The sequence below is a fragment of the Emydura macquarii genome, unplaced genomic scaffold (genome assembly GCF_026122565.2).
Source record: "Emydura macquarii macquarii isolate MOO-44397 ecotype Brisbane River unplaced genomic scaffold, CSIRO-AGI_Emac_v2 contig_3603, whole genome shotgun sequence".
Classification (NCBI taxonomy): Eukaryota; Metazoa; Chordata; order Testudines; family Chelidae; genus Emydura; species Emydura macquarii.
In genome coordinates, this window is record NW_027133740.1 from 5,909,793 (window position 1) to 5,927,206 (window position 17,414).

At 37.9% G+C, this 17,414-nt stretch overlaps 1 protein-coding gene across 1 annotated transcript in view; it reads right to left on the bottom strand.

The window, feature by feature from the left end:
* Positions 1–14,196: 14,196 nt before the first annotated feature.
* NLGN1 (neuroligin 1) overlaps positions 14,197–17,414 on the bottom strand; it is a 410,060-nt gene continuing 406,842 nt past the window's right edge. Inside the window, exons 7-8 of the mRNA XM_067536443.1 lie at positions 16,408–17,197; positions 14,197–15,195 (exon numbers count right to left, since the gene is read on the bottom strand). Coding sequence (XP_067392544.1) covers positions 14,373–15,195; positions 16,408–17,197 — 1,613 coding nt within the window. The 3' untranslated portion in view covers positions 14,197–14,372. The remainder of the gene's footprint in view (positions 15,196–16,407; positions 17,198–17,414) is intronic.

Here is a 17,414-nt window from a genome sequence, read left to right on the forward strand (position 1 = left end):
GTCCAGCTATAGACCCAAGTTTAATTTGCTGACCCCTATTTCTGTACTGAAAAAAACAGTACTCTGAATCTAAACATCCCTGAGCTTGATAGCAATAAAATCCATGTAAATAATTAAAATGTGCAGCTCGGTTCCTCATTTACATTAAAATTCCAGTCCGCTGGTTGGGAATGTACAGTTTGGCTGTTGAGTCAAATGAGGCTGACCTATTATGGAACCACAGGTGCATATGAGCCTGATAAGAGGCATTCTCCAATGTCAGTTCATCCTTTTGATAACCTTAACACAGCTTCCCAGTGTGACCTTCACAAGGCAGCACAGAGCCAGATGGTAGGCCTATGGAAGCTGCAGTGTTTGCATTCCACTGTGATGAATGACTGCTTTAGATGATTATGTTTTTACTCTACTACTGTATTCCAATGTGACTTCCAGTGACACACTTCCTTAAGTGTATGTGTGGAACTGAGACTAATAATGTCTATGAGTGTACTGTCACTGACACAAAATGAGGCCAACATTTTTGTAGTCAGCGTAGAACGAGCACAGTCAAGATTTCTGGTTTCATTCCAGCATGCCTGTAAGAATCAGGAGGGAAAAAAAAAAGATTAACACAAATTCTATTACAGAAGCTAACTACCTCAGCATTAAGGAGGAAATCAAGAAGGCTTCCATTTCCTAGAAGCACTCTTCATTTAATTACCAAAAGCCAAACGAAGCTATTAACATGCCAATTAAATATGCTGCACAATCTTCCTATCTCATCTCATCAGAAAATGTCACATGTAAATCAGACCTCCTTAATGCACCACAAGAATCAGTGCTTTTGTTCTCTGATATCACAACACCTGCTCGTTGCTGGAGCAGCTGGTTGTCCAGTCAACATGAGCTGACTGAGCATGCCTAACCAGTCACATAACTGACCTGACTACACCATAAAACAGAGACAGTGATAGCTGGTATTTAGCAGAAGAAGCTGAAGATAAAACTTTTCAGATGTCCAAAAATCCGAAGAAGCCACTGGAACAGAAGATGCAACTGTGAAAACCAAACCATCTTTTGGAACAAGACGATCCTAGGTTACTAGTGAAATGGACAACTCCCTGTTGAAAAACGTGAAAGCAGAAAGAAACCAAGTAATAAGCACAGAGTCCCTAGCCAAGGTTCTGTCTTTTCTGTCACATTATTGTTTCACTCAAAGTCTTCTCAGATTGATACCTTGAATAAGTATGTTTCATTCCAAGGTCCTCCACCTTTATATTACCAATTTACTCTGGGATAGTGCCTCACCAGGAAGTTCATATAACTGCTTTGTTCTCTTTGCAGAGTCTTTGGACTAAGACAATTCCTGGAAGATGATCAGAGTCAACAAGTTCTGTGAGAAGCCAGTCAGATGCTTTGACTGCTGTTCCTTGAAAATCAGAGTTTTCTGGCTGTCAATCAGTGCTTTCACCTCTAACCCTTTTACCTGGAAAACCAGTTCATAGAACTTTTAGAGATCAACAGTAGGGACTTCTGCTTGGTAGAGATCACACCACCTTTCGTCTCAGGTACGCAGGTGTGATCTCTCCCTGAACCTTGGCTATCTCAGTGAGACAATAAAACTATAAACATTTATTTATTTTGCACACCTGTGACCTGAAGCAGGACAAACTTTTCTCAGTTTCATCAATTTCGCTTTGACTTTCCCTCCCCATTTCATCTGAATCCAGTCTGGAGATCAGAGGTTTCAACCCAGGCAGATATTAAAAAAACAAATTAAAAAAACAAAACACAACTCACCTTCTAAGAGCTAAAATTATCAAGTTTTGCATAGCCCGCCTTATACAGTAACTTGATTTATCAGGGCACTGTTGCTCAGCGAGCTTTCTGGCCGAGTACAGTTTACAATTATTTAAACCCAGTATAGCTCCAGAGAATCTTTCGGAGCTGCTTGTGATCTTAAGTACTTGTCAGCTGGATGTTAGGGACCACACAGAAGGCTAAAAATACAATGTACAAAACCATCTACAACTTGGCATGGAAGCTATTGTTCGGCTTCATGCTCAACACAAATGGGTTAAAATAGTGCTCTCTCACAAAGCCAGTTAACTGTGACATTATAACTAGAGGCTGCTAAACTGACAAATACATTTGATATGCTACTTAATAATAATAAATCCCCCTTCCCTTTTGGGCAATGTATATCTTACCTCTTCCAATGCCTCCAGAAGGCCCCACACCTTCTCTCTACCCTAACTTCCCCTCACATTCTTTAGTCAATAGTTTGCTGAACAGTCAAATTATGAGCTAGAAAGAGAGCTAGGAATCAAAAATCTGACGCCACTACCTAATCAGTGACGGCACTTGTCAGCTACCAGTTACAGTCTTGTATATTGAGTACTTAGTGCAGCGTCTTAATCACAGTGCTCTCCTGCCGGTAGCTGCTTCTACTCGTATTCCACAAGCACGCCTCTCTGCATCAACATGCTGGGACTTGTTCTCCACTCCTTTGAACCTTACGTAGCCATTTACACAAGCCAGGGAGGAGCCAGGCCTACTGGGGGCAGATAAACTCCAGCTGGCAGAGAAGACCCAGTCCCAGGTTCTGTAGCAGGTACTGTCAGACACTGATGATGTCACTAGACTGCTTTCTGCATTTTCTCCTCTGGACCATCTCTTCCTTGTGCTGATTGGCTGTTCACTCCAACCTGCTCTACCCCCCTCTCTCACAGTCTCTTCAACTCATCTCTGCCTTCCTTCCTCCTCTTTTCTCCCCTGCTCTATTCCCTCTTACCTCCCTTCCCGCTATGCCTTTTCTCTGTTCTTTTGTTGCTCCCTTTAGCTAACCCTCTCCTCTTGAAACCCCACCCAAGAGAAAAAAATTGTGGCACTGATGTGATGTTTGCAAACCACCACTTTGTCTATTTAGATCAGGGGTGGGGAACGTCCGGCCCGCGGGCCGTATAAGGCCCGCGAAATCATTTGGTCTGGCCCTGGCAAGGCAACCGCAGGGGGGAATTCGGCGGCGGCGCGGTTTCACGGCGGCAGCGGGGATCCGTAGGGGGGGGGGGGGGGCAGTGCCCGCCGCCGAAACCCTGCTGCCGTTTGCCCCTTTTCCAAATGGCCCTTGGCAGAAAAAAGGTTCCCCACCCCTGATTTAGATCATAAGATCTTTGTGGCAGGGACCGTCCATTATTCTGAGTTTGTACAGTGCCTCACACATTGAGTCCTTTTCTCAGTTGGCACTTAGACACTATAAGAATAAATAATAATTAATAAAATAATAACAATCCAGTGGGTGTAATTGCTGCCAGTCTGACATGTAGTGACCTACACACTGTGTAAAACAGTCTATCTTTGGCTTTTATATGACTCCCATTATTGTAGTGTCTGACTACTTCACAATCTTTAATGTATTTATCCTCACAAACTCCCTGTGATGTAGGGAGATTGGGAATTGAGGAACAAGGAGACCACATGACTTGGCAAAGCTCACACAGGAAAGCTGTGGTACAGCAGGGAATCTAAAACAGATCACCCACCTACCACGCGAATGTCCTAAACAATGGGCCATCTTTCCTCTCTGATGAGAATGACAACCTGAAGTGCAAAGCAGTGGAAAATCAAGCCCGGTGTGCCTAACATGTTTTTGCCTGTTTTTATTAAGTCATTTCCTTTAACTATCTGGGGTGAAATCCTGGCCCCAGTGAAGTCAATGGGATTTTTACCATGGACTTCAATTGGGTCAGGGTTTCATTCCTGAAGTTTTGTCTGTTGGAGCTCACCTAATAAGTGGAACTATTTGTAACAAGAATCCCAGTCATCTTGACAAAACCCATTTATATATTGTCTCTGAAACAAAATATTCATAGGGCCTCATGCTGACAAGTGCAGGGACAATGTTCGTATTTTGGCTGTGAGCTGCTCCATGCACGTTTATAGCCTACTCCATTTCTTCCTCATACTAAGGATGTGCATAGCAGGCTCTGCTGGGTTTGCGGATATATGTGCATTAGCCTGCAGCCCCTCACCTCTTAGCTATGAGCTGTTCTGTGCCTCTTCCCCAGTGGCTCTTGTCACAGAGGTCCTATAGAACTGCATCTTTACAGTATTTCAAAAGGGGGGGAAAAATCACCTTCTGTACATGTACAGCCACCGATGGCTGTGAATTGGCTGGGATGCGCTACTCAATTTTGGCTCCATCCACACCTGCTCACCTTGCCTCCATGACGGGCACCTATAAATCAAAGGGGAGTGCTTCACCAGTTTGTGTGTCTGTCCCCTGACCTGGCAATGCACATACATCCACTCCTTCTACCCTCTACTATGCAGACTACTCTGATTCCAAGCAAATGGTGTAAGATGAACTATGGGCAGCATCAATACAGCGCTCATGAACACTGATGTTGCAGTGCTCAGGTATGCCTGTTTGGAGGGCATTTATGTGCTGGGCTATAATTTGTCCCATTATTATTTCTAATTTGAATTTAAAACATAAATATATTTCAGATAGAACTACAAGTTTTTCTTCCCCAGCAATAAGTGTCAGTGGTTGGTTGTATGTTCTAATTTTTGCAGCGGTGTTGTCAGTGCAGTTATTTCTATAGACATCAAGAAACGAATTGAGAAAGACTTGAAGGAATATGGGGACTGGACCCCTTCCTCACCTTTACATTAGGTCCTTCCAGGGAAGTACACTGGTGGTGGAGTGTGGAAAAGCCTGTGATCAGTTCTGGTCATCACATTTACCAAAAGGATATTGTGGAAATAGAGGGGATTCAAGGACAGACAATGAGAATGATTAGAGGAATGAAAACACTCTCAGATGAAGACAGATTGAAAGGATTAGGACTGTTTACCTTAGAGAAGAGCTTAATAAGAGGGGACATGATAACGGCATACAAAACAAGGAATGGTTCAAGGAAGATTAATTGTTCTGTTCTTTCTGAACAAAGGGACATTTGGCAAAATTGAAATGTGGCAAATTTAAAACAGAAAAGGAAATACTTTTCCCCACAATCCACTGTTGATACCCTGTGGAACTCATTAGAACAAGTTATTATTGAAACCAAGGACTGATCAGTTTTCAAAAAAGGATTCCACATGTATATGGATACTAAGAGCATTCAGCGTTATAAGAATAAGGATTAAAAAACCCCAAGAGTTTAAGAAAGGATATAAACCCTCCTGCTTTAGGGTATAAGCCAATCTCTGACTAATGGGGGTGATAGGAGGAAACTTTCTCTGCCAAGTTATTCCATAATGGCTGACTGCAGGTTTGTTTGCACCTTCCTCCAAGCAGCTGGTACTGATTGTTGTTGGAAATAGGATACTGGCCTAGATGGCTCACTAGTCTCATCCAATATGGCAATTCTTATATTCTTATGTTAGCCTGTATAACCCCACGCAAAATTCATAGCAAAGAGAAAGAAACATTTTTGATACCCCTGGATAGAGAGCTATGAGAAAACAAGATAAACCAAAAGTCCAATTAAAAGAGACAAGAAGAGTGATAAATATAAGAAGTGAAATGAACAGACATAATGAAACGTTAAAAATAACAGAGCTTACAAAGATGCGCAAGAGGAACAGTGATGAGAGAGGTGATGAGGAAGAACAAAATTCATATATCAAGAAAACATTTTTAAAAAAATTAACAACTTCAAAGCAGTAAGAAGAAAGGAAAATAAAACATAACTGCAAGGACTGGAATGTTATCACTGTCAAGAGAAGGATAAAACTCAGAATTAAAACATTATATAACTAGCACTACTCCAGATCTATGATTCAAGTAGGCTGATTAGGAAAATATTTCATCACTCCCCTCCCCTCCGACCCCTGAAAACATAGTTGTTGAATGGACCAGGAAGAGCCAGGAAAAAAAAAGAGCAAATTAGTAAGGAATTTGGATGATGTACTAGAGTATAGTAACCCGGCATGGTGGTAACATGCTAGGGAGCTGTGTTGAAAACTGCATAAAGGGCTTATATTTATTTATTTATGTATTAAGCTATGGGTAAAAAGAGAAATATTTCAATCATTCTAAAATGAAGTAATAGAAAATGTTATGATTATTCTAACACAACACCACCAACGGTTTAGCAACAAACATGCTTGAGAAAAGTAACAGAAAGATCAAGGTGTGGCATAGATTTAGACACAGGGGAAACAAATCCAGTTCTTAATCATGGTAAGTCTGAAGTAATTCCACTGACTTCAGTGCAACTTCTTGGGATTATCTAGGGTAGAGACATTGCCATTGCTGTGGTCTGAAGTGCAGAAAGAAAAAAATACCAATGTTTTGTTGCTAAATGTTTATGTACAGCTTTAATTAGCAACATCAAAATGAGTAACCCATGTAGAGTAAGAAGGATAGTCTAGCAGAAAGGAGTCCTGGTTCAGTTTGTGGCTCAGTTACAGACTTCCTATGTGACTTTAGACCTAGTCTGCTTACCCTACTCAATACCTCAATTCTCCATCTATAAATTTGGGATAGCACTTCTCTACTTCACAGGGTGCTATGAAGATAAAATCCATGAATGACTGAGACACACCTAGACACTATGATGATGATAAAGTACCTAAATAATTCCAGCTATGCCAACATCAATCGGGCAGTATGAAACAGGGCACTAGGGTCTTTGGCTACCAATCAAAGACCTAAAGTAAACAAATGCCCCATTCCCCCTTCCTTCCTTGCAATGGGAATTTGGATATTAGTTCAGCTCAGACACCAGCATTCTGCCTTGTAGGGATAACATAGGTGTGAATACTATCCCTCGCCATCCAATCCCAATTCAGATTTGGAGACAAGTGGCCAAATTCTGACCTATATTATAACCTGTACAACCCAACTGAAGCCAATGGTTTTGTAATGAATAGGACAGGAAGTCCTAGCATTCTGCCCACCATCTTGGACTACAACATAACCCACTATTAAAAGAAAATAATTGTAAAAGCTGGACCAGCACATTATTAACAAATAAGTTAGCAAAGTGGATTGTATCAATGCAAATAAAATTCTTTACTTTTCAACAACAAAATGTAGTCAATACAGTCATAAACATACAAAAGTTACCAAAATTTGATTAATGTAACAATAACATGATGCCCCCCCTCCACATAAACATAGAGTAGGCAAGAGAAGGTATCCTCAATTGTCCCTGAACAGAGCAGTTTGAGGCTGGTTCCTTGGAGGAACCTCCTTTTATGAGCTCTACGATTCCCCTAGCATTCAAATTACCCATTCACTGGAGGCCATTGCTCACTCAGCAGCCAATGGAGGTAGGAAACATGACTATGATCAACAAGACTCCCTACAAAAGGTCGGAATGCCAACATTTGGTTAGAGAGAAAAGCAAAAAGATGGCTTGCTGTCTTTCCTTCATATACACCACTTTTTAATCTTTTGGCAGGGCATAGCAGTTCAGACCCACGTGTGAACCAGCAGTCCACATTCTCTTCACCTTCTACAAAAGATGACATGACACAGTGAGTCCAGCAGCTGAGAAAGGGAGGGTAAAGTATAATTATATTGCGCTGCAAATTAGTAAACATCAGAACTTAGTGTCAGAGGGTAATGATTTTGGACATTGCTTACTTTATGTGATTTGAACATGTGCCCTTGAAATGAAAGCTTCCATATCCCATTTTACATTATCTGAACCATCTTGGTCCCATTTTTCAGAAGTCCAGATTTTGATCTCACTTATACCAGTGGAAATCCACCAATTTTAATGGACTTGCTCCAGATTTACACTAGTGTAAATGAGAGAAAAATGTGCCCCATGGTGTTCATAAAATCAAAGCTACCCAGCCATACATATCACACCAGTGGAGCAGCCTTATGCTGGAAAATAAAAAGGTTTTACAGCTATATCTTATATCTTCAGTCAGTGAAATACTGTGGAAAATAATTTGAAAATACATTTGAAAACATTTTAGGACTTTTCAATTTATTCTGAGCTAGTAAATTGTTTCAAACAACTGTCAAAGGAACTATTACAAAACAATGCAACTACCACACCATATGTTATATAATACTAAAAGATGAACTTATGCATAAAGACATAGTGGTCAAATATCCAAGAATAGATATTGCCCATGGTCACATTTCAAATGTGCAAGGATGTAAAGTCCAATTCCAGGAAGGCCCATGACTATATGGGTTATACAAATAATGGGGTAAATACTTCATTTAGAGCTACAGTTTCTCTTGACACCTGTAACCATGCTGGGCAAAAAGTTAGACCTGGGAAGAGGGAGGAAGAGCACAAGAACTGGATTGCAGCTGAAGTGACCAGAAGGAATTCTGGCTGAGTCACCAAGTGTTTTCTTGATTGTTCCTGGGCTGCGTACATTTGTGTGACAGCTGCACCAAGGGTAAATTGTTCTTCCCCACCCGCAAAACTGGCTACCTCCGCCTGCTAGTTGCTGGGGGATTGAAGGACATAGCCCACCCTTCCCTCCCTCTTATTACAGTGATAATCTATTTAAATAACAACTCCACAGAGATTTGGAAATATCCAAGGGATCTTAGAAAACATGGCCATATTTATTTGCATCAACCAATGTTTTATGAAACCCACAGAAGTCCAAACAGGTTCCTGGCCTAATGTTTCTCTCAATGAAGTCAATAGTGATTCCAGTTTTGCTCCTATTGAAGCTAATGGGAAATTTGCTAATGGGAAATTTGTTAAGCTTTTTATTTGCCAGAAAGCAAATAAAAAGAACCTAAATTTATTGTTTTTTAAATCTCATGATTTTTTAAGCAAAATTCATGATTTTTGGGGGGTCTGACTCAAGATTTTTGAATGCTTGGGATTGTAGTTTATATGGTATACCGACGTCAGTGTACACTTGGATCTACGGGATTGACTCTAAATTTACATCAGCATAATAGAAAGTAGAATTTAACTCAACTATATGTTTTACTGTTCAAACAATGGGAGGGAGACAATGGGTGAACAAACAACAATGAAACATATAGGGTTAGATCTTCAGATGGGGTAAAATGTTTTAGTCTCAATGACTTTAACTGAGCTACAACAATTTACACAAGTTGAAGAGCTGGCCCATACTGAATATATGCAAAAATGTCTTTAAGCACAATTATTGTTTAATTTTAATATTGAAAAAATATGGTTTAGCCAACACACTCTTTGTAACAACTTCATTTGCTGAGATTTTATGCTGATCAGAATGTCATTACAGTTAGAGGGCCTCTTTTGTTTGGACAATCATACAAATTATGGCTGGCACATTTTATAGCACTGCTAAGTATTTGATTGTATTCATAAATCCACCAGTTATATGCACTTGCAATTATTTGAGGGGTGAACAATTGGAGAGTGAGATGAGTGAAGATGAACATCAAGGGCCTGGGGGCAGATATTCAGGTGGTATAAGTTTGTCATATATCCACTTAAGTCAATGGGGCTGATGATGATTTACAGCAGCTGTGGATCTGACCCCTAGTAGTAGGGAATGCAGAATCAGGTGCCAAATCCATGTAGGTACTGAATACAGGCACTTATACTTGAATTGTATCCACAGATGGTGAACAGATAATACTCTCTGTTTACATACTTTGAAGGTGTGTGACTTATAGCCTATGCATCAGAATATAATTGAAGTATATAATGGCCCAGAAAATGTATTTATAGATGTAATATGACAAATTAATTTATACACCATTCTCTAAACTCCTGTGCTATTTTGTCTTCTAGTTACCGCATGACATTAACTTGTATAGTCTGATCAGTCTCCCACTGAAATCAACAAAAGTTTTCCCATTGATGTGAAGGGGTAGGGAGATTAGGCCCTGAGTGGGCCTTAGTTTACCATTTTAAACATTACATTTTTTTTTGTCAGTAAATAAAATATAGTAAACATTCTAAATAAACTTTAGTTTTTCGTATGTGTATAAACTATCAGGGGCTATTTGTTTCCTAAAGACAATGAATGTTGAGTTAGTTGCACATCAACATTTTGGAAGTTATTCATCTATTGATCCAAAGTAATTTTACACATTTTTTCCTTCAAACTTATTACTTCAGTTAGTTTTTAGCATTCTTACCCTGCACCATGCCTTTAAATCCAGTTTTCATCGGATTTGCCAATATGAAATCACACGCAACAGCATTAACAAAACCCAAGACAAAAAGCAACCTCATGCATTGCCTTTGGTTACTCCACTGATTCTTCTGTATCGTTCCATTGAACCCTTTATCAAATGCCACTAATTTCTGGCCTGCATACAAATACAGTGAAGTGCCAGAACTAAATTAAATCAGAAAGCTTAACAGAAAGAATCAACTTCAGCAATGTGTGTGTTTCAAGTAATCAGATAACAAAACCTCAGCAGGAAAGTGCCCATTAATTTATGTGGGAGCATATTTTTGCAATAATCAAATTATCTAATGTCCGCTTACATAAAAAGCAATAGTCCGTAACAACTCATTACTAGAAAAAAAAGGAGAGGGGAAGGGTGGGAAAAGGCCAATACTTTGAATTAATACCACAGAAAAGACAAGTTATTAACATCAAAGCACTACCATGTTGTTTGACAGCTTCCTAACAATTCCCATTCTGTTTTGTCTCTTCAGAATATTTCAGTGAAATTCACAAGAGAAATCCCAGCCATTTCTATGTGCTGGTGTTTAAAGCTGTAACATGTTTGTTTGTTTGGTTTCTTTTCACCCTATTTTTATTGCATATTAATATTTATTTGAGGTTCAATAAACCAAAAATATACAGTAAGAATCCATTTTGAATCCATTTAATAACAATAGCACTAACCCTGATGTTGTCCTACAGAAGAGTATGTTTAGCTATCTTAGTTCCATGCGCTGCAAGTCTTCACCAGATACAGTATACAATATATGGCCTTCTGAGCTACTATTAAGCAAAATGTGTTTCAATCTGCTTTATTCCCAAAGCAATGTCAGCACAGCCTTCTTTGTGTATAAACTACGCATCCAAGATTATATATAAAGTAGTATACGTCTATAGTTTTAATAGAAAATGAATGGGGGAAGAGACATCGATTCCATAGTTTTTTCCTCAAAATAATCAAATATTTTTTCTTAAAAAGTCTGCAAACATATTTACAAAAATGGGAAAGCAGTAAATACAGGCTTTTCATATTTTTGCCAAACTTCCAAATACTGACCAATATCCTAATTGCATGGGAAATCTGTTCCAATGAACAATACAAGAAATAAAATATCACACTCCATTTGTTTTCTCATTATCTATTTTGGGGGGAAAAAGCAGACAAATATATATTTTTTAAAACAACAGCATTGAATTCCATAGAGCATAATCATCAAAAATACTCCAAAATGTTTCTTACATTTGTGAGTATGTTTCAGCTTTAAAAACAGTTTGTGGTGTTCCTTAACATTCTAAAATGTGGGACATCCTCTTAGTTTCAGAAAACTAGCTGCTGTACTGTAATTATAAAGCAGCAACTAAAATTGTATTCACATTATCTTCATCACATGAATTTTTTAACAGGAAAAAGTTATAAAATTCGCATTGCTGCCTTCATCTTTCATGTTTGTGGGTGACAGAAAGAAAAGGTGTAGTGTCATTCTTGGTTTACCTCAATCATTTATTTCTGAACTAATAAAAGTAAACAATTACCAGATATTATATATATATATAGAGAGAGAGAGAGAGAGAGATATGGCCAGCATTATATTATAGTAGAAAATTATTTTGGTTGTGATAAAGTTAAGAAAAGCACATGAAATCATATTTTGTGTATACCTTGTTTTATGGCCATCCAGGTTTTTGTTTGTTTGTTTTGTTTTGTTTCATCAACATAGCAAAATACAATCTTCCTATTAAACAATAATTATCAGATGGCAGACAATTCTTTTTATTGGTTTACATTGGCAGGTCACAGTCTAAAAGCACAACCACATCAGGCAGAAATTGCACATAGACCCCTGGATTTTGAAGACTTCAATCTTTATGCTTCTACCAGAAATGTTCCTTTTAAAACTGGGGATGGTGATCTATATTATATTAATTGTTAGTAGATTATTTTATTAGTTTAACTAAAGAAAACACCTGAAACTGCAGGGGTTTTTTTTGTTTGTTTTGGGGTTTTTTGTTTGTTTGTTTGTTTTCAGTGTCACTTTTGAAGTCTCTGCTAGATGTTCTTAAACACATTTTGAAGAGTAACTTTCTAGTAATCACTTCATGAAGGTTTTATCACCCTACCCTTATGAACCAGGTGAGTTTCATTTAATGGAATACTGCATATTTATCTGATCCTTGACTTTTCCAAATTTGATTTATATATTTTTAATTATTATTTCCGGCTGAAAAATTATGGCAAGTTTGTGGATAGTGGTAATTAATGTAGCACTGCAACATCATACATTCACAATGTCAAGATTTTTATAAGGAACTGTTTTAGATAGGGCTGGCCTATAAATATGCAGTTGTATTATATGTAGAAGGCATATCCATGTCTTCAAAAACCAGACTGGCCTTAAGAAATGACTCTTTATTTGAGACAGTTACCATTACTTCATTAAAAAAATGACAAAACAGCAATAAACATTTTAGCTCTTTAATGAGCAAAGATCAGGTCTCTTAGCATTGGAATAATATTCGTTATCCAGATTATCTTTATTTCACTCAGTGACCAGTAATATGGCCAAGAAGTACAAAGTAATTTTCCATCAAGTAGTATACAATTTTTTTGTGTGTGTAATAAGCTTTCATTCTTGAAAAAGAGTAACTGAAAAGAAATGTTTCTGTTACTGCAGTTAGTTTGTCAGAGAGAGTTCTTTGCATTATCTTACAAACTATCAAAATTGCTAGTAATTTGAAAAAATGTAAAAAAAAAATCACATAACTTTAGTCTAATAGAAATATAGTACAGATAAGAGAAAGTATTTATCAGGGATGTGCTCTTAAGTCCATCTCATTTTTTTATATAAATGTACATCTGATTACATATACAAACATTTTGAAAGGACTGTGATATACTGTTTCTGGAAAACGATAGGGGAATGAAGAGTTTCTTGTGATTTTAGAACATTCATTTAAAATCACACGAACAAATGTAAGATTCAGGTTTTAAAATTTCCATTTGTTGGCTCTCTCCATCCTTATAGATCCGTTATATCTACATTTGCACTCTATAGATATCTCATCTAGTGAATTCACTTGAATGGCAAAGATAACGTATATCAAAAAGGGAAATAACTTTACATTAAAATATCAGTAAACTTTGTCACATGCACCATGAGTTAAAACAATAACTGAGCTGTAATCAGAGTTGTAATGTTGGGGCATTTTTATACTGCAAAATATCCTTGCAATGAAATCTTTGGACACACTTTACCTTACCAATATGAACTAAATATATTATAACTAAACCACAGCAAATTATAAATCCTTCATCAAAGAGGTTCCATTAAGGTTATAGTTCTATAAATTATTTTGATGAAAATGAAAGAGAATATTAAAAACACAGAAAGACTTTTTTCCCCTCTGGGATTCAGATCAGGGAGTGTTCACCACTATATACCTAGAGTACCATCAAATACCTTTAAGAACTATTGTAATTCCTTCTATTATTGAAGCTACTGTGAATTATTTTACTGTAATAACTTTTGCCCCTTTAAAAAAATCTTCTTTAGGTTGTGCCAATTGATGGAGGAAGCTTCTATTAAAAACTCCAATGGGATGAGAAGAATTTTAATTACGGCTTAATCAGCAGCACAGCCACCAAGCATATAAATTATCATGCACATCGTGCTAAAAATATCCAGTTTCCTTTATTCCCACAACTTTTATACTGACAGCACTTATGTGATAATGTTGTACCTGCCAGGCTTTAAAACTTCTTTGTTTGACTGGCAGATTTCAGCATGAGCCCCTTACTAAGGCCTTAACAGCATTGGTGCTTTGTGTACTTATCCAAATATGTAAATATGGACTACACAATAAAACAGTTCCAAATAAAAATTGGTGAAAATTATCTGACATTCCATTAGTGTGTCCCTTGTGCATATTTATAGATTTTTTTTAAAATTTCAGTCACAGTTCTTTTCTGTTTCTGTTGCACATGCCTAATTCCATTATGTAACTTAAATCTTCAAAAAATTAATAGTTGAATGTGAATGAAAAAGTATCATTCAGAACAATTGCTTCAAGCAACTGCAGAGTTGGTTTTTTTTTAAGTTCATTTGTATATATGTACAATTCATTTTTTTCAAAACCCCAAAAGTTCTTGATATGTATATTCACATAATATTCCTCCATATTTAAATAGTAAGCGTCTTGTAGGTTGAAAGCCAAGTAATCTTCAGTAATGTCACCTACTGTAATCCATCAAAAAATAAAGTTTGTTTCATCTTCTCTGGCTATACCCTGGTTGTTGAATGTGAATGGGGGTGGGGATGAGGGTGGGGCAGAGTATTATTCTGTCCTCCAGTAAAGGTATTGAATGTGTGTAGAGGCTGAATCCCTGGTATAGTGTTGGGAATCATTGTAATGGTGTTGGGTGTCATTAAGGGAATATCATCAGGAGATCTTCTCATAGCTAATGTGTAGTCTGGGGGACAGGCGGTCCTAAGAACCACCTCATGTGGATGGATGGACTCACATTCATGATCCAAGTCAGTGTGCTTCATTTGGAGGGACATTATCTCCTCTTCTTGTGCATGGGCAAGATCATTGGTAGTAGTACGCTGTGGGCTACATCTCCTATGAACATCGTGTCTCCTCTTGTCTTTTTTGTAGTACAATGCTGCAAAGGCCAAAATGTTTAGGAATAGCAAAGATGCTCCAACTGCAATAGTAACGCTCAACTCTGTGGAATAATCCCTTTGATCCACTGAAAATGGACTTGGTTGTTGTTTGGGATCATCTTGTTTGGCTGTAGGAAAGGCTGAAGTTACAGGTACAGAATTTTTCCTTGTTGGTCTGAAAGTAATATCAGTTGATGGCACTTTAGTTGTGGTCGAGGTATACTGTGAAATGTCGTTAAGATTGTGCAGATGAGGTACCAGTTCCAGCCACAGGTTTACTTTATTGGCTCTGTAATGTTCCTTCACTCGTGGTTTTAATCCAATGTGAAGATACAGTTGGTCTTTCTGAGAGTATCTGGTCCATGCTACTTCTTCAAAACGATTGGGTTTAGTATGAATGAATTTTGTATCTTGTGGGACTGGTTGATTTGGGTCACTAGAAGAAAAAGCTGAGATTAAAGTCTGCATTTCAAAAGCAATTATAAAATTAAGTTTTGATACTGCATTTTTAAGCTTATCTGGGGGAGGGAGAAGAAGGGCAGAGAATGTAGTGTTCATGGAACTGCAGGCCTAATAGCAGTTAGAGCCAACACAATGCAAGTGGACATTGCAAGCTTCCCCAATGCCCTTTGTACCCCAATCAGCAACTAGCATTCCAGTCCTTTTCCCTTGAGGAAAGATTGTCAACAGCACTGCACTTTGGATCTAGTGATGTGGATTAATGTCTACTAGAGACTAGGATGAGAGGTCACAACACATATTTTTATTTGTAACTTAAATCACAGCCTCTGAATTCAGGTCTTCAGAGGTGAAAGGGCAGTGTGTTAACTCAGTACAGCACACAGTCACTGAAAGCCCAATCCCATGAGTAATTGAGTGCAGAGAAGTGATTCGAGCTCAGTGGGAGTTAAGAGGCCTCGGTACCTCTCTCGTGCTGGTCCATGTATCATACATTCCTAAATGCCTATTCATTTGAATAAGTGGACATCATTAAAAGACTCAACATTCCATGTACTGTGATGTTGGTGGCGTTTCCCATTCTAAACAAGCAAAATACCACCAATACTGGAGTTCAGTCAAATATTGTGGTTTGTTAAATGATGATCAGTTTTTAATGATGTACACTTTATAACTGCTATATGTGATCTCATTATGTTCTTATTCACTGTAATACATGTCACAATTTCTTACACAGTGGTCATACTTAAAAAATTGAAAGTATTACCAGTTCCAGCAGAATTCCCCATTTTAAGTACAGAGAATCTCTTTCACAGCATCAGTATTTTACAAAGCAGAATAAATTTTAAAGGCCAACTACTGTACTATGAATAAGCTGAGCATTAGATTGAAAAAGATAAAAATATCAGGGAAGTTGCTTTCTGCAGCCCTTCTTTTTTATGTATGAAATATTTACCACACTGTTATGTATAGAATACTCATGGACAATTTCCCCATGTGTTAACAGACTGTGCAATCTTTAATTGAACTGAGAGGCATTAAAAAATATAACTCTCAGCCCAATCCTGCAACCCTTATTCACTTGAATACTCATTCCCAGCCCTAGTATTTCCCACTGACGACCACGAGAAAGGATTGCAGGATCAGGTTCTCAATTTATATACGAGATTACTCTCTATCTAATACTCACCCAGTTTTTGCAAAGTTCGTCCAGTATGTCATCACCACTGCACTTAGCATGACATCATTTTTGGAGAAATTACAGGGAAATAATTCAGTAGGACCAATCATAGGGATTCCCAATACATAAGGAACCTCATCCCCATGGGCTGCATCTGCCCAAGCAGGTACCTGATCCGTTTGGCAATGATGGTAGAAGGCATAAAAGTATGTAGGCGATCCAAAATTTGAGTGAAGATCTGCTGTAGCCACTGCTGGTGCAACCCATTGGTGATCAGTAAACAAAGCTAGCAGTGTTTTCCTTCTTGTCTCGGGATTGTGTCGGTCCGCCCAGTCAGTGTACATAAATTTAATAGTTTCTCTCAATATATCTTTGCCTTCAGGGTATCCATATAAGTTATCAACAAAATTGGAAACAGCAAAGTCAAAATCACTAGCTGATATGCCATCTTCACTATCAACTATATTTTCAACAAATTTTAAACCTTCCCCTTGGTTAACTCCCAACATTATGTCATAGTTGAGGAATTCTCCTTGTTCCATCAATATCTGAGGATCATCTGGTATCACATCACCATCAATTACTGGTCCAAAGGCTATGTGGTATCGTGCTGGTTGGATGTCCTGGTCCACAAGTTCTCTATAAGGCTTCTTCTGTAGACATTCTACCAATTCTACAGTGTCTGACATGTTGCAACCAACTTTTGTAGCCAACATCCTGGCATATTTTGCAGGTTGGAAACTAACTGCCCAGCTGGAGAGAGCTGTTCCACTTTGAGCTATTGCTCTTTGAAAAAGTCCTGTGGGGGGAAAAATATTTTTAAAGTACTGAGTTGACCTTTATAAGCATGTAGCTATTTAATGTTTAGATTAGGTTTGTGGGACAACAGGAAATCTTTTAATGTTATTGTAAAAATTACTAATGAATAAATGCAGTACAGAAGGTAAAATCTGCTTGTGCTGTATCCACATCTAATGTACACAAAAATAAATGCACATATGTATATAAATTGTAGA